Source organism: Mus caroli, chromosome 16 (genome assembly GCF_900094665.2).
Source record: "Mus caroli chromosome 16, CAROLI_EIJ_v1.1, whole genome shotgun sequence".
In the NCBI taxonomy this organism is placed as follows: Eukaryota; Metazoa; Chordata; class Mammalia; order Rodentia; family Muridae; genus Mus; species Mus caroli.
Window position 1 is genome coordinate 61558001 of NC_034585.1, and position 22274 is coordinate 61580274.

Here is a 22274-nt window from a genome sequence, read left to right on the forward strand (position 1 = left end):
ATGACCTAAATTCCATTCTTGTCCTTCCACCAGCTCCTTCAGGAGGTCAGAGGCTGTCCATGTATAACCTATGGCACACATTCTTGAAAATACACACATGCACACATATACACACATACACAACTACACACACATTCACACACAGACACACATATAAACACAGACAAACACATGCACACATACTTAGACACACACAAATGAATAAATGTTGTTTGAAAATTTTATAAAATGAAAGATGGTCTGTGGCATATATTCCTTAAGTCAATTGAACTACATGTTTTCTGATATGCTCAGAGATCTCTGAGGTATTCTAAAGTATATATTCTATAAGTAAATTCTAAAACCATGATAAAAGATCAATGGGTTGGTTTTATGGACTTAATGCTTTTGAAACAGACTAGTCATTCAAACCTTTCCTCTCTCTCCCACTCCCTCCCCCTCTCCCTTTCTTCCTTTCTCCCTCCTCCCCTTCCTTCCTTCCTTCCTTCCTTCCTTCCTTCCTTCCTTCCTTCCTTCCTTCCTTCCTCCTCCCCTTCCTTCCTTCCTTCCTTCCTTCCTTCCTTCCTTCCTTCCTTCCTTCCTTCCTTCCTTCCTTCNTTCNTNCCTCCNTCCNTCCNTCCNTCCNTCCNTCCNTCCNTCCCTCCCTCCCTCCCTCCCTCCCTCCCTCCCTCCCTCCCTCCCTCCGTCTCTCCCTTCCTCTCTCTCTCTCTCTCTCTCTCTCTCTTTCTTTCTTATTTTCTTTCTGTTTAACACAAAACAGTTCCTTCATTTAAAGGAGATAGTCACTAGAACTTGTATTTTTCAGATCATTTTTCTAAATATCCAGTGATTTCAGTGATTCATTAAAATAGTTTTGTTTCCTTAGGACGAAACTTTCCACCCATGCACAATAAGCCCTTGGTATTTGGCGGCTTAAGCCTTTGGGAGTTAGTGGTATTTGGCTCCTGACCTGGAAGTCTTTCTCCTGTCAGACAAAATCCTTTCCGCCTGTACATTCCTGTTGAAGTTTGTTTCTGCTGGGCCTGATGGCAAGCTCTGAGGTGATCACTAGGGTTTGCATTGCCTGAGCCAACTTTCCTTCTCTCTTCTACCCTTCATGTTTGTGAGCCGGCCTTAACACAGCCTATTAACTCCTTTCTTGTTTCACTAAACTGATATCTTATTGTGTGGGGAAAATGGCTTCAATTGAGCAGTGTGTATTACTCAAACCAACCTGTCTCTGCGATGTGTGTGTGTGTGTGTGTACACGCCTGTTCGAATGTGTGTGCTATACAAACATGGCTGTACATGTGTGTTCACATGATTGTTTATATACATATGTATAAGGGGATGCTTGGTTGTGTGCATGGGCATGTGTGGAGGCCAAGAGGTTGAGTTTGACTGTCTTGCTCCGTCACTTCTCACCTTAAATAGTGAGGTAGGGTATATTACTGGACCCAGAGCTCATGTATTTGGTATTCAGCTGGGATTTCTGTTACTGCTTTCCCAGTGCTTGGATTATAGGCTGGTTCCTAAGCTTATGCAGGATTTACATGGGTACTGGGAACCCAAACTCAGCTTGCCAAGTGCTTTCCTCTCTGAGCCACGACTGTAGCCCCAACTCACAGTTCTTAAGAGCTCTTTCATTGACTCTTTTGTTTGTTTTGCTTTAAAAAACCACAATTCTTCACAATCTTGTAAGAAGAGTATAGATACTAAACTGATATTTGGATATACTTTAGAAAGTGATTACATTTTGAAAATGTACGAAGGAGGTGACATTTTTGTCTCGATTCTGCACATCTATGTTCTGACACTTGGAGACTTAATCTCAACTTTTAGATTTATTTATATTTCCCAACAAAAACATGCAACCCTATGGGGGGTAGAATGAAAGAATCGAAGGCCAAGAGCATATAGAACGTAGCTAAAGAGGAATATGTTCAAAGAAAAGGCAGAGAACACTGGTGTCCTGCAGTGGTTAGTGTTCAAGTCTGAGAAGTTAGATTGTGTGTTGTCACCATATAAGCCACGTGAAACAGCTTAAAGGATGTGTTTCTGTTTCTTTCCCATCTTGTTCCCGCTGACCCTTACACCACTTATGCGTATTCAAACTTAGCAGTCTCTGTAATGATCAGGCCATTTGGATACTTTAAGAATTCTTACTTCAACCAGTGATATTTCAAGGCTAAATATATGTGGGAAATGTAAATATTCAAGTAGTTTCACTATAGTTTATGAAAATTAGAGCAAAATATGGGGAAAGCATGAGTAGAATTATAAGCATTTGTGTGTGCTGTTGTTAGTGGATCATAGGATCATTTTTGACCAAATTACAGGTATCCACAGTATGAACAGGGGATGTTTTGTCATGTATAGTTGTACAAGTAGAGATATGTTGTCTATGTATGAAATATAAGAGTTCAGAGCCTCAGTGAATGCAGCAACAAAGGACAAATTTTTGCATATTAGACAAATGATAGTTATTTTCCTATAAGACAACTCAATTCTTCAGAGTTAGACAGCTTACTCCTTACCTCACTCCCTGTGGATAAGGATGCTATGTTTACATATGCATTTATGTGTAGTCAGCCATTCCAGGGTTGGTAGAAAAAGTCCCCCTGAATTATGCAGAGTTTACAAAGCTGTGCAACCGTAAAATGAAAATCTATAGTTTAAATACAACTGCCAGCAACTAGTCTTGAGATGGCTTGTGGTACTTATCACTTATCACAGAGCTATTTTGTATTTATGTTAGGTTTTACAGTTTCAATTAAAAAATATTTTGTATGTACTTTGTAATTTACTTAAGATGTAATTGTTGTCCATTGGCAGTGAAACGAATCCTTTTTGTTATCTGGGTAGTTAACATAAATGTTAAAAAACAAAGATAAAATAAAGGTATAGAAGAGGTATGGGCAAACACACCCTCATCAGTCTTGTGGGCGATGATGAACACTCTGAACGCAGAAACTACTCTGTGGGTCAGCTTTAAGTTCATTTCAGTATAAAAGTGATCTTTCGAATAAGCCAGAATAGGTAGGACAGAGTTATTTATCTATGCTGGTTTTTAGTACATATTCACGCATCCAGAAAAACAGCACAGTTACTAGACCAGTAGATTAACAGTTTGTTTAATTTTATAAATGAAATTAAAATCTAAAAGTTATTTAGCTCAGTTCCTGCAGTTTTTTAACATATTTTAAGGTGGTATTTTGTTTTCAAATTCAAATTTGAACAAAAGTAGATCAGAAGAAATATAACCAGACAGCTTTATAACTACCTGTTCATCAATAAGACACATTCATTCACATGGAATAAATTATCTATTTGTAAGAAAACCACATTGACACAAACTTTAAATAAAAAATAGCAAATATATTTTTAAATAACATCTCCCTCATATTCATCAGTCTATATCATGTGTCCATTTCTGGCACCAACTGGAAAAAGAACAATATATTTGTTGCCAAAAGAAAATGATAGATTAATTAAAGATAAACTTATGATTTGTGGTTATTGGTTCTAAAACTAGTAATTACATAAGAAACATTAAATGGGAGTATGTGTAGTGCTAATACATGCAAAACTACTGAGAATTCTGCAATTATGTGGTTTCACTATTCAGGCTTATTTTTCCAGCATGTATAATTTCTGTAGAAATATATAATTTTATTATTAATAAATGATATGGAAAGATATTAAATTAAGAACTTGGATTTTGTTGTTATGCTATTGATAGGGAATGTTTATCAGGTAACCCAGAGTGTTTTCTTATGTATCATTCACAGTGAAGTTGTTGTTAATCTTGAAGTCACACACATTCAGTGAAAACATTGGAAAACATGAAAAGCTGATGTAATAACATAGCAATTAGCTGCCAAATTTCCATTCAGTAAAACAAGGTTGATCATGGTTATTTGTAGACTATCCCCCCATACTAGAAATTTCTACCTTGTTTCCCAACATGGTTGTACAATATGTGTCTACAGGTGTTTACTTTCTTTGCATTCTGCCTTCACCAGACATGTACTTTGTGACTGCTGGCAGCTTACTTAACTTCTCTATACATTAGTTTCTTTGTCTTTTAGCTATATACAGCAATAATAACCAAGTTATAGATATAAAAATCAACTCAAGTCATATATGTGAGGTTTTAGGACAGTTTCTTGGATAATATATATTAATGATTACTGTAGGCATGACTGTATATTGAGATACTTTAAGATATCGCACTCTTCCCATTTTTATTTGAAGAGCTAATCCTTGTTAGTATTTTCAGTAAGCCACAATAAACTCTTTCTCCCCCTCTATGATAATAGTAGTGAGTGGAACATAAGAAAAACATGGTCCGTGCAAAATGGATCTTCACACAGACTTACTCTGTCATTTCAGTTTGATGTTTGAGAAATGAGTTCAGCACATCTGCCAAATCCTTTTTTAAGAGGGTGCATTCCTGTTTTTATTTTAGTTTATTTCATTTATGAAAAGCTTTTTTCCCTCTCCACCCTTCCCTGGACAGTTAGTTTTCAGGTCTCCCCCACTGTCCTAAAGTAGAATGTTACTGTACATTAAATCGTTTAAAGTACATATAAATGAGCCTTAAAAAACCCAAAGGGAATCCGTCACATTTTTAAAAAGTTATTCATTTAGTATAGTTGGGTTTTTAAAACAAACAAACAAACAAACAAAAACTCTGACACCCTGAAATTATACAACTTGATAACAGCCCTCTCTCTTGGCCAAATTTGGAATAACAGACTTTTCTTAGTGTGGGAGGGAAGCAACTGGTTTGGGAAAGGAAAAGATGGAATAAAACAGATGAAGGAGAATCAGTTTGCAAACATATGTTAATATTTAGATTCTGTTTTTTAAATGAAAAGTTAACTAGTTAATGCTTTGCCACAAACTGTCTTTGATACTATGTTTTGTTTATTCTATCCCAGAAGAAGTTAGCGGTATACAGCAAGATGCAGGACTCTCTGGAAGTCACGCTTCCCAGCAAACAAGAGGAGGAGGAGGAGGAGGAGGAGGATGAGGAGGAGGAGGAGAAAGACCAGCCTGCCGAGATGGAGTACCTTAACTCTCGCTGTGTCCTTTTCACTTATTTCCAGGGAGACATTGGGTCAGTAGTGGATGAACACTTCTCAAGAGCTTTGGGCCAAGCCAACACCTTGCATCCCGAATCTGCCATTTCAAAAAGCAAGATGGGGCTAACCCCCCTATGGCGAGGTAAGAATTAGAGAAAGCAGATGCCCTTTGGAGCACGCCATTTCGCAACTGCCTCTACCAGGCTCCAGCTGGAAGCTTGCCCCTGGAGAACGGATATCCACTTGCTTTTTAATTTTTAAGGACAGCAAGGAATTTCTTTCAGACAAACAGCTGGATCAGTTTTGTCACATGTGGAATGCAGGGTTGGAAAGGATGCAGTCACACCCCTTAAATTCCTCATGGAAAAAAAAAAGCAGTGATACAAGTGGCCCCAGTTTATCGTGGCCAGACTGAGCTCGAAGCTTCATTCCTAAAGCCCCTGTGACCCAGTGTGGATCTCGAAATAATAGGCGTGCCCGAGTAAGCCTCTAAAACACATATTCTAAAAGCGTATTCTTGCTCACTGCACTAGGTGTGTTACAGCGGTGACATAGCTGAGTTCTGAATCTGACCCAAGAACACAGACTTTGAAAGCCGTCGGTGTTCTCTCACTGGCTTTCTCACTACTCCGTTTCTGTGAGCCGTTTACAGGGTCCACACCTCTCATAGGTAGTATCTCCGTGACTTAATGCTAGTGTTTGTACCTCAGTAAACAAACCCCAAAAGCTCCGGGCTGAAGAATTCTTTATTTCCTTCTTTGCGATGAGCACAGAGACTTGCGTGCGTCTGTGTTCTAGTTTTAAAAAGTCAGTGGGTGAGTGACATGTTAGACTTGGTGGTTGACAAGGCTGGAGAGGAAAAAAAAATGCACAGCCTCTTAAGGAAAACTTCAGAGAAATGTGTTATATGTAAATACGTTGTTCCAAGCTCACCTGGTTCCAGGAAGTAGCCAGGAAAATTGTTTACAACTGTGGGTCTCAAGAGAGGACCTTTTAGAAAGCAATGTTCTGGTTCCTCATCCTAGCCCTATGGGGTCTGAGAAATTGGTGGGGGTTAATTTGTGATACTTACTGCTGGCCAGGTTAACAGAATGAAGTTCAAGCTCGGGAGTCAGTGACATGTCGTCTTTGCTTGTGAAACATCTATAGCATCAGGAAGGTGGGCCGGAATCGCCAGTCACAGCTGTCCTGGGTGGTACCTGTGACAAGGAAAGGCTGTCCACCTGCAGAAGGGTCTTGTGATCTGTGACTAATGGCTCACATCATTGTAACAGGCACGGCTGTGCTGTTGCACAAGAGGACCTCAGCTGACACCGCTGGCCTTTATCTACAGATAAACTCTTCGTCTTCCTGCTCATGCTTCATTTTGTCATTAACTCACTTCTGCCTGCCTTCTTACTGCACCTTCCTCCTTCTATTTCTTTCCTTCATCTACTCCCTCTGCTGCCAAAGGAGGCATTGTAAGAGGGAGCGGTAAGAGAATATCAGCTCAGATAGAGGCTTGTGAGAAGTCACCCACGTGACTCCTGCTTCATTGATGAGTATGTCCCATGACCTTTGTACAGGAAGAGAGAGGCCTTGAGAGCTCAAGGCTTATAGAAGGAGCCAATATCTTATTTGATAACTCATGAGAAAGAATGTGAATAATTTGAAGAAAACGAGAAAAATTCCATGAGTCAGATGGTTTTAGGTAATCAGTTATGTACCAAATAATTAATCACATCCATATAAATTAGTTCCAGGAGAGTAAGAAGTACAAGGGTTTCTTTTTCAGCATATTGTCTTATGTAATCCTGTCATGACCTAGTCTGGAAAGGAGAAAGTAGGGTCACAAATTATCCGGAGCAGCCAGGCATCTATAGTACCAAAGCCAGAACAAATTTAGTATGAGGATAATGACTGTAAAACAATTCAACTGTTCTATGTAGAAATTAGAACAACCAGAGGAAAGCATTGATTGGCTCTCTGATTTTTACACAATAAGTAGGAATGGAGGTCATGTTTTAATAGCCATTGTAAGCATTGTCTTGGTATCATCTTAAATCTGGCCCTCTAGTCTACCCGCTGACTCATCAGTTGACTTGGCCACAAATGTTTCCTAAGGGTCTGCTATATGCTATGTAAATTTCGAGGCACTTTGCTCTACATTCATGGCGTTGCTAATAGAGACAGGGAATAAACAAGGATGTAAGAAGTGACATGCAAGATCTTACTTTACTGAAAGTGATACTGAAAGCCTTCTCAAAGACAGTTGCATGTGAACACAGGCCTGAAGGTAATGAGGGCTTTCAACATGTGGCTGTTTCTGGGAAAATGATCTATACAGAAGGAATAGTCAGTGAAAACTTCTTAAAGATGAGTGAAACTTAGAATCTGCAATGAGTAGGACGTTGCTCAGATATGTGGAGTAGTATGTCCACACAGTGTTTCATGTCTTTTTGTCTCCTGCCCTGAAAAATCTATAAATACTATATCTGTTTATCTTATGTGGATTCCCTCAATACTCAAAGTAGCATTTTTCTTCAAAGAGAAATATAATTCTAAGAGATGGAAATATGTGAATGAATTTCCTTCCATGTATCAAATATTTTTTTAGTCTTCAAAGGAGCATTTAAAGAATTAATCAGTTGTATGAAGTCTTTGAGTGCAGTTTCTATCCCTCCCTCCCTCCCTCCCTCCCTCCCTTCCTCTGTCACTTCCTTTCTTTCTTCCTACAGTTTTCTACTGTATGTTTTATGCTTTTCTGGCAAATGTTTATATATGTCTGCTGGTGCCTGAACATGTGTATCTACATGTAGAGGTCAGACATCAAATTTGGGTGTCCTGTTTTATCAAGTTCTGTCTTATTCCCTTATGACAGGGCTACTGTCTAAATCTGGAGATGGGCTGGAAGCCAGCAAGCCCCAGCAATCTTTCTCTTTGCATTACAATGCTAATGTTATAGGTGTACATGTTGTTTGTAGTTTTATTTACAATTAATTCACAGGACCAAGTAATTGCTGGTATAAGTAAATCTGCAAAGTTGGAGAATGCTGAGTGCATTGTCTATTTTCTATTTATAAACTGAATGTAGCCATTGTTGCTTCTAGTTACAAATATCTTTCAAAACTTGACTGGAATTGATGGGAAAATTTAAAGATATAGAAACTTTTTTAAAGAGGAGGTATAATGATTGAGATTCACATATCCAGTGAAGTGATTTGGTCATAAATCAATATTAATTGAAAAAGTTTCATCTAATTAGATGATTCTGTCTCCAGGTTCTATTCCTTGTGGATTTTGCTCTTCATCTTATTCCTTGATATATACAATGTAGTGTTAGAGCAACAACTTAAAATCTCTCTGAGGAATGGGGTGTGGAGATTCTCTCCCCATCTGAACTGGCTGGTTTGATCATATACAGGTCTTGTACAGGTAGCCACAGTTAATGTGGGTTCATGTGCACAATAGCTATATCTATGCCCTGAAGGCAGTATTTCAAAGCATATCTATCCATCACCAGCCTCTGACATACTTTCTCTTCCCTCTTCTGGGATATTTCTTTATCCTTTGTAGGGTAAGAGGTTGATAAGGATATCCCACTTAAGACTGAGTATTTAGTGTCTTTTCAGCTCCTTGACTAGTTCAGGCATCTTATTGTCTGCAGTGAACTACAGTCTCTAGGCAGATGAAGTTTATATCTTCCCCATGACTAGCCAAAGTTATGTTCCCAGTTGTCTTTCTTACTTGGAAGTGCACTTTTTAACTACAATGGAATATCTCCTAGAGTTCATGTATTGGTCTTTCAATTTTAGAAATGGAAATGATTTCTTTATATTCTCTTATACACTTACCCTGGTCAGACAATAAAATTAGGATGACCTCTGGTCTGTTATGTGTTCTTTCAAAAATTATTTCCCAGGATGGGCTACTTCTCTGCCCGATTGATCTCTGTTGGAGACTATAGTATCACGTATATTTTGAATGTGAAACAATTAATTTAACAGCTTGTGTGAACATGGTGTCTTTAGTGGAAAATGGCAGTTGTCTTTTTCCACTTAATTGACTTATTCACTCTACATCCCAATCTCAGCCCTTGCTTCATCATCTTCTCCAAGTCTCACCTTCATACCCCCTTACCCCATTCCCTCTTCCCCTTCTCCTCTGTGAAGGGAAGTCCCACATGGGTACCATCCCTTACCTTAAGTCAAAGAAGGACTAAGTGTATTCTGTCCCACTGAAGCCAGACAAAGCATCCTACCTAGGAAAAAGGGATCCAATGGGAGGAAGCTACAGAGTCAGTCAGCCTCCACTTCATTTGATAGGGGACCCCCACGGAGACACTGCTGCCCATCTGTTAGATACATGTAGTAGGACTAGGTCAGTCCACAAATGTTCTTTGGTTGGTGATTCTGTCTCTGAGCTCCCATGAGTCCAGGTTAGTCACCTATGTAGATATTCTTGTTTCCTTGACCCAACCAGTTTCCTCAATGTTTCCTTGAATTCTTCCACAACACTTCCCAAGCTCTGCCTAATATTTGGTTGTGGGTCTCTGCATCTATCTCCATCAGTTGGTGGAAGAAGCCTCTCAGAGGACAGTTATGCTAGGCATAGCAGAGTATTTACAAGCATAGCAGAGTGTCATTAATAGTGTCAAAGGTTATCTCTGTCCCAGGGAATAGGTCTCGAGTTGGCCCAGTCCTTGGTTGGTGTCTTCTCAATCTCTGCTCCGTCTTTATCCCTGGTAGGTTTAGAATGCTCCAGTGGATGGCCTCATACACATACATACATGGACAGCCCTTGGTGGTCTCTTACATGATTCTAGGGGTTGGACCCATGGGGCAGAGAAGAAATGAAGAAAAGACAGATACATGTACAGAAAAACTGGGGGTTTGAGGGTCTAAGTTCTCAGATGGAGAAGCCACAGCATCCGGGAAGCTTGGTCTATTTTCTTTCCACAGTTGATAAGGGAGGTGGTGTTACTGCACACAGCTGCACAAGAAGATAGGGTTAGCTAGTCTCAGTAGGGGAAAAGTCGGTCTTCAGGCTATAACCATCAAGGAAGGAGAATGTTACAGTGCACATTTTCTACACATACGTCAGCATCTGCACACGTAGTAGAGAACAGCTTGCCATCTCTTCAAGCCCCACCCAGGGAAGGCTCTGACATTTCCAGAGATTCAAGGCACTCTAGTCTTTTACATGGCTGAGCTTATATCAAGAATAGACATCCACTCAGGACCTCCCTTGCTCCACATGAACACTAATTGGATTTGGTGGGCTATACAAAGAGGGCAAAGAATTTGAGAGACAGATGAGTAGGTATGGGAAGAGTTGGCCAGGCCAAGGCAGATAAGAAAATGTGGTAAATACAGTGTAGTCATGTATGTGATTCTGAAGTTTAAAACTAAAATAAAAAAGAGCTAAAGATAAAATAAAAAAAAATCTCTTTGGGGCAGACTGTTCCAGCCCCAACGTGTGCTCACTGCTACTCACAGTCGAGGATTTTTATAAGTAAGGTGTGGAAGCATACATGAAGTGTTACATGCAGAACTAGAAGAAACATAGTCACTAAGGCAGATGCCTTCTCTTTTCTGTAGATATCCCAATTACTTGGCCGATGGAAAACTAATGTTGTTTTTAATCTAGAAACTCTGTTGTCTAGAAGCTCATATTTCCAGCACAAAGCAATGTCCAGGATATAGTAAGGCCTCAAGGCTATTGATAATGCTAATGACACCATTTAGGGATAGCTTTGAAAGAAGCTGCCTGCACCTGCATTAAACACTCTGGCTTGTAGTATGGATTTATTATAATCTACTGGTGTGTGTGACATATGAATTTACACCTGAACTATGTTTGAATAATCTATTTCCAGAGTAAATCTTTAGATAAAGAGTGCATATATGCTAAGAGAACAGTAGTTACAGTCAAATTCATTTACTCTCCATAGGGCTAGGAAATGTCTTTTGAGATGTGCAGTTTAGGAAAACAGTGAAGGGGATGACATTTTTGTACCTTATTTTGGTACAACATTTTGGGAGCTCTATCAAACCTCACAGTGAATTTCAGGACTGAAATCAAAATAAACATGATTGTCTCTTTATCCCCATGGAACATCTATACTGAAACATCAGTTTCAAGTACGTTCATGCTTTGGTTTTTATGGAAGGGGTGTGTGTGTGTGTGTGTGTGTGTGTGTGTGTGTGTGTGNGAGAGAGAGAGAGAGAGAGAGAGAGAGAGAGCGACAGAGACTGAGACAGAGACAGAGAGACAGAGACTGTATATGTGTATCAAGAAGGGGTTTGGTCACATAAGCCATAGCAGAGCAGTTATCTCAATTAAAAAACACACTTGATGGGAATTTCTGCCATTTATTTACTTTTCTTATACTTTAAACATAAATTTACCTGTCGGTTAGCTGATGCAGCTGAGATCTACTTGGGCAACTCAGCCATGTGGGAAGGCCTCTCCAAATGAATAGCTCAGGCTAAGCAGAACCAAGGAGAAAAGGAAAGAAGAGAGATATCCTGAATCGGTTGGTTGGGAATAAAGTTTCCTAGTAGACTCTTCATGGAGGCCCTGGAGGCTGCTGCTTCCAGGAAGTTAGAACAGCAAGGGAGAGGAGAGTGAGGCCTGACTCACCTCATGATAGTGCCCTGAGGGTTAGCTCCAATTGCAGTCATGAGGCTGATTTTGAGCAAATGCTGCAACAAAGTCCCTGGAGGGCAACCTTTGCACAATTTCTGAATGACAGGAAAGAATGGAACACATTTCACTCCCTTTCTGACCTGGCTTTGTATAGGAAGCAGAGGAGTCATGGGATGGCTCTTTTGGGATAGCATTGGAAATGTAATTGAGGAAAATATGTAATAAAAATATTAAAAATTAAAAAAAAAAAGAACTGAGTTTAAATAGTGTTCTTGCTTTCTTTTTTTCTTTTCCTCTCCTCCCCCCCTCTTCCTTACAGAAGCAGGGTCTTGCTTCTAGCTCCGCTCACCTGGAGGACACTCTGCCTCCTCTTCCTGAGTGCTGAATTCAGAGGCATGCACCCCAATTCTGTAAATGTTTTCTTTAGTGTGATTTTTAAGGGAAAATGTTATATTAGATACTAATATTTTTTTTATCTGTGTTTGCTCTAAGGATATGTCAGCAGGAGATTATTACAGATTACTTAATGATAGCATTTCTTTATGATATTTTCCATTTAATATTATTTTTAATATTTACAGACTCAAATCTTTCCTAATTTGTTTCACAGTTTTTGCTCTTTCTCTCTCTCTCTCTCTCTCTCTCTCTCTCTCTCTCTCTCTCTCTCTCTCTCTCTCCTCTCTCTCTCTCTCTGGTATGTAGGGTTGCTATAAAAAGTACTCTAATATTGTGCAATTCTAAAAAGAATTTAGATCTAAAATAATCTAAAAGAACATTTGGCGTCTATGGTCAAACTCCTCTGTTTCTCTATGAAACCAAAAATTTCCCCGAAAGTAAGATGGTGACACTGTATTGGAAAATGTATCTCTTTCACCATATTTTCCATTTTTATAAATAAATGCGTATGTATTCCTAAAACTGAACTCAACAAAATCATATTTAGGACATTTTGTATGTATAAGACTCTCAGTATTGTCATCCAAATGCCAATATTGTATGAGTGTTGAACAATGAGGACTCTGGAATCCCAGTTGAGTCGGTCTTAATATTATCCAGTTCTGAATCATTTCCACTAACCTTGAAGGTAACGTTGCATGGGAATAGCTCCTGCAGCTTTTCATCTGCTTTCTTCTCCACCAAATGTGGCTATGATTAAGTACTCATAAGTGAAAAGTCACGTAATAAAAAAAAATTTACAAACATATGAAATAAGCATGCTGGTTCTCCAACACAAAGCACAGTGCAGTGTCTGTTTCTTTGTGTCACATTTTTTTTCTTTAAATAAGCAAATATCACATAGTGATCCTGAATCATAGATTTTTTTCATGAACATATTTTCCATTCAATATTGTATCACTTACTTGTAAAATTCAGTATTGTTTGTTGGAAAGGACTATGTAGATCCCTACAAACTTTCTATTAATCTCAGGAGACCCCTTTGCCAATAGGGAAAATATTAAGTTGCTTTTAATTTTATTTTTCCTGGGGGAATTTTAAAGAGTGGTTCATTTTTTTAGAGAGTGGCTTTTAAAAAGTAGATTTCTTCTTTCAATGATAATATTTTCACTTGTCATAATAGATGACTTCATAAATAAGACAATAATATTTTTTGTAGGGAATGTATTCAATATGTGAATTTGTGTGTGCATATCTACAATGCTTATAGAGTAATAGGATAAAAATAGTTTCATCTTGATACAAATCAAGAGAAAGATATCTAGATAAATGGGATATTATCTCTGTGCTTAGGACATTTTCCTCGAGAGGTTCAATAAGAGGAACTTGTATTCCTGGCACATCTTTGTGTATCAGGGGTTGTCAGTTTTCATATTTAGGTTATGGTTGTGCCAGGAGATACAAAGTAATGAAGGATTTCATACTAAAGATGGGAGATGTGTCAGCAAAGTAGAAGATTGGTGCCTGGCAAGCTGCCCTATAATGACCTTAGGGCTGATTCCTAAGTACTGTTTTAACCAGTGGTGATTGTCCCCAAACAGTCATTCATTTAAGAACTTTATAGGAATGACTGAAGGCTTCAGCAACATTTCTCCCCCTTTTTTTCTTGAAGAGCATTGTTTCATATATTTCTTCAAGGGTTCTGAGATCCATGGTGATGATGAAGAGATGAATTTGAAACTGTGGGTCCCTGGTCACAGAAAGAAGGGGTGCAGATCTGACAGAGAAAGAATGGATGTTTATGCCATCATTACAGAACTTAGACAACATGTCAGGTTACGACAGAGATGAACTGATTTGGTTAACTCCATGATACATGTGACAGGTTATTCAAGAAATTTATATTGAAATAAGAAAAAAATGTTCATGTCCTGGAAGCATACGAAGTGATAAGCGTGCTAGATTAAATATTTCTATCAAAGAACACCTCTTAGGAAATCCTTTGTTCAAAGGAAAAATCTATATTCTTTTATGCTGCTGAACCTGGCATAAAACCATAAACAGTGCATATGCACAGGTAATGCCTCTTGCAATCTTATGTCCAACTTTAACATAAAGAATCAGTAGAATATTTGCCAGAATGAAAAATACTGGGGAAGATGATTGCAAGTAGATAAATTCAAGCAAGTTATTTCTATTTTAACAGAAGAAAATGACCAAGAGATTAAGAAGTCTCTTTATGGCTCTAGAGATTTGACAAGTCTGCAATGAACGTGAATATTTCACAAAACAAAGATTCTATAGATACACATTGTTATAAGAAGCCATCTATGGGATGGACCTGTGCTTACCTTGGACAGAGAGGCCTTTTAAAGCACAGGTCTGACTTGGTCATTCTTTAGATTACAAACTTTCTATGATCCCTGGGATATACCTTATGATAATTCACTTCAATTCTCTGGGCAGGAAGCCCACACTCCTCTGAGTCCTTAGTATCTTTATAGTCAATCAGTTTGTCTGTCTGTATCTTATTTCTCACCACTCCTCTCCTCCATCCCTTTCTCTTCTCTCAGACAAATTTTGCTTATCTAATTTTATCACTTAAATGCTACTGATGCTGGTGGTACTATTATTGTGCTTTGGTGCCTCTGTGTAGATTGTGTACATATGTTCGTATTTTGCCTTATATTCCATCACCTCAGAATTCTATCTAACCTCTTCATAGACCTAACTCCTATTCAGCCATTCCAATTCACGATAGTTAGCACTTTTTCGGCTCTTTTTGTGGGCTTGCTCTTGAAAGCATCTTCACATGTCATGTTCCTTCCTTGTGTTCCTCCTGATGGTGATCAACAGTGACAGTTATGTGTGTCTATTAGACTTCTCTATGTCTGACCCATGGTGTTGAGATGATAGAGACATTGAATTGAGGGGACTGATGGAGGAGAGGCGGATTCTCCTTTCTTTCTTGTCTCAAAGTGTGCACTATAGTTTTCTATAAGATCTATGGATACTGAAAAGTATAACTCAATCTGAACCTATGTTGGTTATCATTTCTAGAGACTCTCCAAATCAAGGTGATCAGGTTGTGCTCATAATTGTTCCCTTTTGTGGCCATTGCAAAGTCTACTGCCCTTTGACCATTGAGGCATGCTATGTGGTTTTGAAGAGTATGTCCATGCATGCCAAATCTTAGACTTTTGCCTGTCGACATTTTCGCATGGGACTGGAGTGAGAGTCAGATGAGCTCATGAGCAACCTTGAAGAGATGTTGCACATTTGGCTACTCTCATTACATGTTAACCATTGTTATTTCCAAGATCACACAACTGGTAGGTTTCCTCAAAAGTGAGAACATAAAAGATATGCTTTTAAATGATCATTGATTTGATGAGGACAATTGTATATGATCTTACTACAGTTTCTTACTTCTGACTTCGGAATGTTCTGTGTAAATAAAAAATGGTCTGGTATTTAAAAGAAGTGAAAATATTTTTAACCTGCACACACCTCACCAATGGCACATATGTTAACCAGAGAAATGGATACCAGTGACCTCTGTTTAGAGCTAAGAGCCACAAGGAGCCCAAGAGGAAATGAAGCTTTATAGCTATTAAATTGAAGTGAAAACCACAGCTCAGACTGGGATAGCAGAAGCTCACAAAGCAAATGCAGAGGGCTTCCTCAGGACTTTAAAGCTTTTCCCATTGCCCTGACTTGGGACCCCAGAGTTTATCCCAGTATCAGGTCATTTGTCTTTGGAAAGAGAAAAAGTATATAATATCATAATCCACTTGCTTGTAAAAAAAAAAAAAATCACTGGACAAGCAAAGGCAAGTCCAACCCAGAACCGTATCTTATGTCAATAATGTGTTTTCTGTCTTCTCAGACAGCTCAGCTCTTTCGAGCCAGCGGAGTAATTTTCCAACTTCCTTTTGGACCAGCTCTTATCAGCCCCCACCCGCGCCTTGTTTGGGGGGAGTCCATCCTGACTTCCAAGTCACTGCACCCCATGGCACCTTTACTACAGCAGACCCCAACTCTTGGCCAGGACATGGCCTGCATCAGACTGGCCCCGCCCCACCCCCCACTGCGTCTGAGTCTTGGCACTATCCTCTGGCCTCTCAAGTGAGCCCTTCCTACAGCCACATGCATGACATGTACCTGCGCCATCATCACCCTCATGCTCACGTGCACCACCGCCACCACCACCACCACCACCACCCAACTGCTGGCTCTGCCTTGGATCCCGCCTATGGCCACCTGCTAATGCCATCAGTGCGAGCTGCCAGGATTCCTGCTCCCCAGTGCGACATCACCAAGACAGATCTGACTACAGTCACCACTGCTACCTCAGCATGGGCCGGTGCCTTTCATGGGACAGTGGACATCGTGCCAAGTGTGGGCTTCGATACAGGTGAGCAGACAGATTTTCCTTCTTTCTAGAGAAAGAAGAAAATGTTGAGGCATCAGTTCTGGTAATAGTTTTCTCTAGAAACTAATATGCTTGTAGAACAGAGCCGTTTTGCAATAATCCCTGCATTCCTGTGGAAAGGAGAATGACTAGTTCGTGAAAGCTTAGCCTGAGAAAAGTCTCAGCACTTTTCTCTCATCTCCTTTGTGAGGAATCTGTTCCTTTGAACATGATCGTCTCATACCTTATGTTTACAAATAGCTCACCCCCTCTGTAAATCTCCCATGACTCTGCACTCTATACCATGTGTTCTGCCCAGTAGATTTCAAACGTAGTGGTATGCTTCAGTTATGCATTGTAAAACAGATTGTTTTTGGAATGTGGTCTACAGTCCAGACTTTTGAAAAATAAATAGGGACCATATTTTAAGAGTAGACTTTTTTTTTTCTACTCTCTCTTTTTTCTTTGTCCTGTCTTTGTTTTCTTTTCCCTTCCTTCCTCTTCCTACATTCTCTGGTTTAAGTAACAGAGGACATCAATGAGTACTGTAAAGATAATATTCAAAATACTTAGAAGTAGTAATGAATTTATATACATATATATTATACATATATTATATATTATAGAGTAATATATAGTATATATTATAGAACACATATATCTCTGTAGTTCACTGGTCCTGAAGATTATGGTGTTGGCACTTTCAGGTGTTATTGTTGTCCCTCAACCCATTTTAGCTTCTGGTTGAGTGTATGGTGGAGACTGGGTTTTCTGTCTTGGTGAAGAGTGTGCTATGGGCCTAAGCATCATGGACTAGCCTTTGTCAGTTGTCAAGTATTAACAGAAAATTTTGTATTCCCATTATACATATATGTCAGCATATTAGCATTCTGTACATTATACATAATTTGTGTATATATATATATGTATATATATATATACAATTCTCAAATTTCTATGTAGTATTTCAAATTTCCCAAACTTATTGTTGTACTTGCTCCAAAAGAATTCTGCGTTAGACACTCTGTGGTTCTGCATGCAGTCAGAGTAACAGTGGTGTTAGCAAGCAAGGTGGTAAATGATAATGTTACAATGCTTAGTAGTGTGGAACGGAAGTTTCCCTATTGGATGCACAAAAGGCTACACAGTGTAAACTTAGTAATTGATAATAATTATGATTCATGACTAGTCTATGTTTGTACCCAACCGGAAAGACAAAGCACCCACACGGATTAAGATAAATCATTGGCATAATCATTGGAAGTCTCTGCTTAGACTAATCTCCACAATGAACTTTTTATTATCTTGAACTAAATGTATATGCAGCAGCAGGGATTGGAATCCAGAGAATCTTCCCATAGTCATTTTTGTCATATTTCAGAGTGCCATGACTATTAAAAAGAACTGATGCTTGCTATAGGTGCCTCTGACATGAGTGACTGAAGGCATAGCATGGTGTGTTTATCCTGAAAAAAATGTAAAGCAAGAGCCAGCACCTCTTGCATGGGCCAGTGATGAGACAGGAGAAGACACTGAGTCTTAGCAGTCGTTTTCTAGTCCAAAGTTCAGACATACTATCAAATACCACATTTAAATCCCAACTGCATGAGCACGACAAGTATTAATTTATACAGGAAACCGCCTTTGGGCCAGTTTTGGGATGATGTTCTAGGGGATCATATTTTTGGTGTGAGAAAGATCCTCGAGCCAAGGGGTTGGCTTTCATATTTCAGCCTTTACAAGTGCTTGACTCTGGGAAAAGGGACATGACACTGGATAGGGTGTCTTTGTTCATTTGAAGCTAATTACCAGAGAGAACAGTTTCTGAGAGAGCCTTGCCTTGAGGTAACAAGAGGAAAATGGATGATTTCACCACTGAGGGAAAGGGATGGAGTGGTGCAACATTCACTTTATGGGACCAATAAGAGGGCAGTAACTACCCTTCTGTTGTTCAAATGGATTGTAATAACAGATGTTTCCAGGTAAATTCCAAAGCAAGAAGTGACTTCTGTCAAATGACGTAGTCAGAACATTTCCCCAAATCCAGGTATCTGAGCCAACAAAATATGGATAATTTTCATCTTTCACTAGATGAGAAGTAAATGAAATCAACTACTTCAAGAATATTTTGGTAAAGAAAAGATATAGTAGCTTCACCTATAAGGGAAGGGACTTGGGATTCCTGTCACAAATGAGAACCTAAACAGTAAGGTTCTCACAATTCTGAAGACTGCTGAGACCCAGGTCAAGATGTTGGCCATTTTCAAGTCACAGTAAAGCCTGCTTTATTGTTCACAACTGGTCATCTTTCTAGTATAATGTCAATTGGTTGTAGGGTCAAATTAGCCTTGTAGTTTCTTTTGTAAGGCGCCCAATCCACTCACAAGGGACCCTTTCTCTGGGCGTAATGATTCATCTCCTAATACTATTACTTTGGGGATTTGAATTTCACTATATTAATCTGGGGGAGAACATAAACATTCCAGTTAATGCAAGTGAAATGATAATTTTGGCTGCAATGTTATTTTGAAGAATTTAAAGAAATCAAGGGGCTCTAAGGATGAGAACAGAACTCAGTATGTGACAAAGGTCAAAGTTTTGTACACGGTATAATTGAAGGTTTAATACAGTTTTTCTGTTTAGGGACAGATAGGAACACTTTATAGTTGTCTGTTTTTTTTTATCCTCTCATTGCTTCTTAGCTTTCCTTTGGTAATAGTAAAACAACCATGGAGAAAAACCTAAATGAGGACGCCATCCCTCAGAACTTTCTGGAAACTTGGGTAGCTCCAAGTTATTCAAGGGTATTACCTCTGCAAGTTAGTGGATAACCTGAGTTTGGAGTCAAGAGTGCCCACCTTTCTAACTCAGCTTGGTCCATAAAACAAAACAATATGGACCTTGAGCGAGGTGCTTCATCTTCCTCATCTATAAAATATGAAACAAGACAGCTCAGTAAAGCCACTACACAGGGGCAAACCCGGGAGGGTACTCTCATTTCTATTTATCTAAAACCAAACTTGTTTTTTAACCTTAAAAGTTATTGCTTAGTTATAGTTCAGAAAAGCATATGCTCCATTTTAGTAAATATGATTTAGTCATTCTTAGTTATTCACCGTCTTGTGTAATAATCCTTAATGTCTAATTCCAGAACATTCTAACCCCTCAGTACGAAGCTGTTTACTTGTTACAGTTCACCCCCTACTTACTCCCACTCGCCATTCTTGGTAGCTATTTATTTACCTGTTGCCTCTACAAAGTTACCCATTCTCTTCACTGAAGGAAAATAGAATCCTACTCATGCCTTCTTTCACTAAATATGGTGTTGTCAAGGGTCATTCACTTTATGTGTGCATGGGTATTTTTAGGGGTGAATTTTATTTTATTGCATGCAAACAGCATATTTTTAATTGCCTATTCATTAGTTGGTGGCTATTTGATATGTTCCAATATTTGATTTAATATAATTAAATGATAAATAGTGTTAAATAAATTAAATTGAGTATGATAGCTATTGCTATAAGCTATCATGTAAAGATATCTTACTATATTTTTAAACTTCTCGTAAATATATCTTGTGATGTTGCAATAATCTCATTTAAATTTTTTATGTGCTTCTGTATATGTGGTGCTCACATACTAATTTATTATATTTGTAATAATTTTGTTTTAAGGTATTTTCAGGATTTAAATTAGCAATCACATATCATAATAGAGTTCTGAGAGTGGTAGGCATAATTCTTCCCTAAGAATGAAATGAATTCCCTTATTTTCTGAAGGGATGAATTCGTTCGAGGAGAGTCCTGTGTGCACGTTAAAGTTTGCATTGCTAGAATTGTGCACATTCATGTGTCCTGAAAGTTCGTGCTGCTGTCACACTTGGCTTACTCTTGCCCTGCTCTTCTCTCTGTTGAACAGGTTTTACATACATACATACTGATACAATCACAAGTCACCTGCATCTGCCCTCCTTACAAAGATCCCAAAGACTGTTAGGAATCTTACATTAGCCTTTCCCCCTTTTATTGGCAGTTTAAGAAATGGGTTCTGCAAGTCCTATGGGAACTGTACTATTGAAATGTGGGTTTGGTAGAAGCAAGATCTATGGTCAAACGTGCTTTGTGACATAGAGTATTCTGTAATGCTCTTAGAGATCACCATTAATTTCAACATTTGGAAAGCTTTTATCTGTTCTTCAGTAAATGCACGTGGTAAGCTTTGTACAGGAGGTGATTTGTACATTCTGCTCTTTTAGGACCACGCTGAGTTTAAAGCATACATTTCCCAGAATATGCTGTGAAAAAGTCACTATAATTCTTTCCCCATAAGAAATGTCAGAAATTTTCAGTTTGCATGAATAATTGTCAGAGAGTATAGGGTAAGAAGAGTAGGTAGGCCGAGGATAATATAGAATGTGTGAATCGTGAGAGGAAAGGGAGATGAATGTTAAGCAAGATCAGAGTATTGAGCTGGGTTTCTGTGTGCAAGGAGGAGGTGAATGCGGGAATGTTTGCGTTTGTACTCTCACACACATCATATTAATGCTCAAGGTGATTGCAACTGTGTGCATTATATTATCAGGCATCTATTGGATCACACGATCTGCTCACCTTCCACTAGTCATAATGATTATCATATGTCTGTGGAATTCTGGCATTCTAACTTACAGTTTTTACTCATAATTTACCCAGTGTAAGATGTACAATCTTCTAAACCACAGTCTAATTTTTTTTTTCCTTCAAGTAAAGCTTTGCTAATGAGACCTTTTTTTACTGAAATACAATGCTAACTTCATTGGTAGCTGTCTCATAGTTCATTACATTTGAACTTACCAGAAGTAAAAGGAGTTTTGCTTTGTGATGTAGCCTCTCTATAAACACAAGCTGTTCCTGGCTTCAGCTTGGGCTCCTCTGAAGATCCCCAGATTTATTTCTCTTACAAGACCTCATGTTATTTCTGCTACAAGCTTGTTATGATTTTGTTTTTTACTACGATGAATGTCAAATGCTTTCTATGAGAGAGAGAGAGAGAGAGAGAGAGAGAGAGAGAGAGAGAGAGAGAGAGAGAGAGAGAGANAGAGAGAGAGAGAGAGAGAGAGAGAGAGAGAAAGAGACGGGTGACCTAAAATTAAAATTCAAAGGAAAATAATACAACTTTCTGTACTATACCATATGATATGCTCATAAAATCTGATATGTATGAAAAGTAATGAAAACATGTTGATGTTATTCTGACTTCTTAAGAAATACATCTAGAGGCAGGCATAAATTTATATAAGCCACTACTAAACATTTGGATTCAGTAAGAGAATCTTTAGATGAGCCTTCTCCAAACTATTGTGATTGCTAAAATTTACTTCATCTCTCACTAACCAAGATATCTTCAGATTTCAAATCAAGATTATGGATCACATGATATTAAGTTGTTGCTGGGTAGTGAAACAAAATCATTCTAAATATTAGAGACACAGGTTTCTTGTGAAATTAAGGCTCTGAAGGTTTCCATAAACACAGGAAACTATTTCCAATCCTGCGTTAATATATTGAGGCATAAACTGGACTATCTCTAAAGGAACTATCGTGCCATCAATGTGATGGTTATTTGAGTAAAGGCATGTTGCCTAAATCTGATGATCTACTTTGCTCCCCATGACCAACATGACAGAAAGACTGACTGATCCCAGTTCCCAAAGTCCATTGGCCTCCACATCTGCCATGCTTTTTCTGCTGTTCTCTTTTAGTCACCATGGGCACTGTCCTCACATG

General features: G+C 38.7%; 1 protein-coding gene across 3 annotated transcripts in view; it reads left to right on the top strand.

Annotated features, from left to right (window-relative positions):
• Positions 1–22274, top strand: part of Vgll3 (vestigial like family member 3) — a 51491-nt gene that overhangs the window by 7727 nt on the left and 21490 nt on the right. Inside the window, exons 2-3 of one of the 3 annotated variants that reach the window (XM_029470821.1) lie at positions 4926–5211; positions 15985–16512. In XM_029470821.1, coding sequence (XP_029326681.1) covers positions 4926–5211; positions 15985–16512 — 814 coding nt within the window. The remainder of the gene's footprint in view (positions 1–4925; positions 5212–15984; positions 16513–22274) is intronic. The other 2 variants (XM_029470822.1, XM_021185434.2) reach the window with 2 other exon arrangements.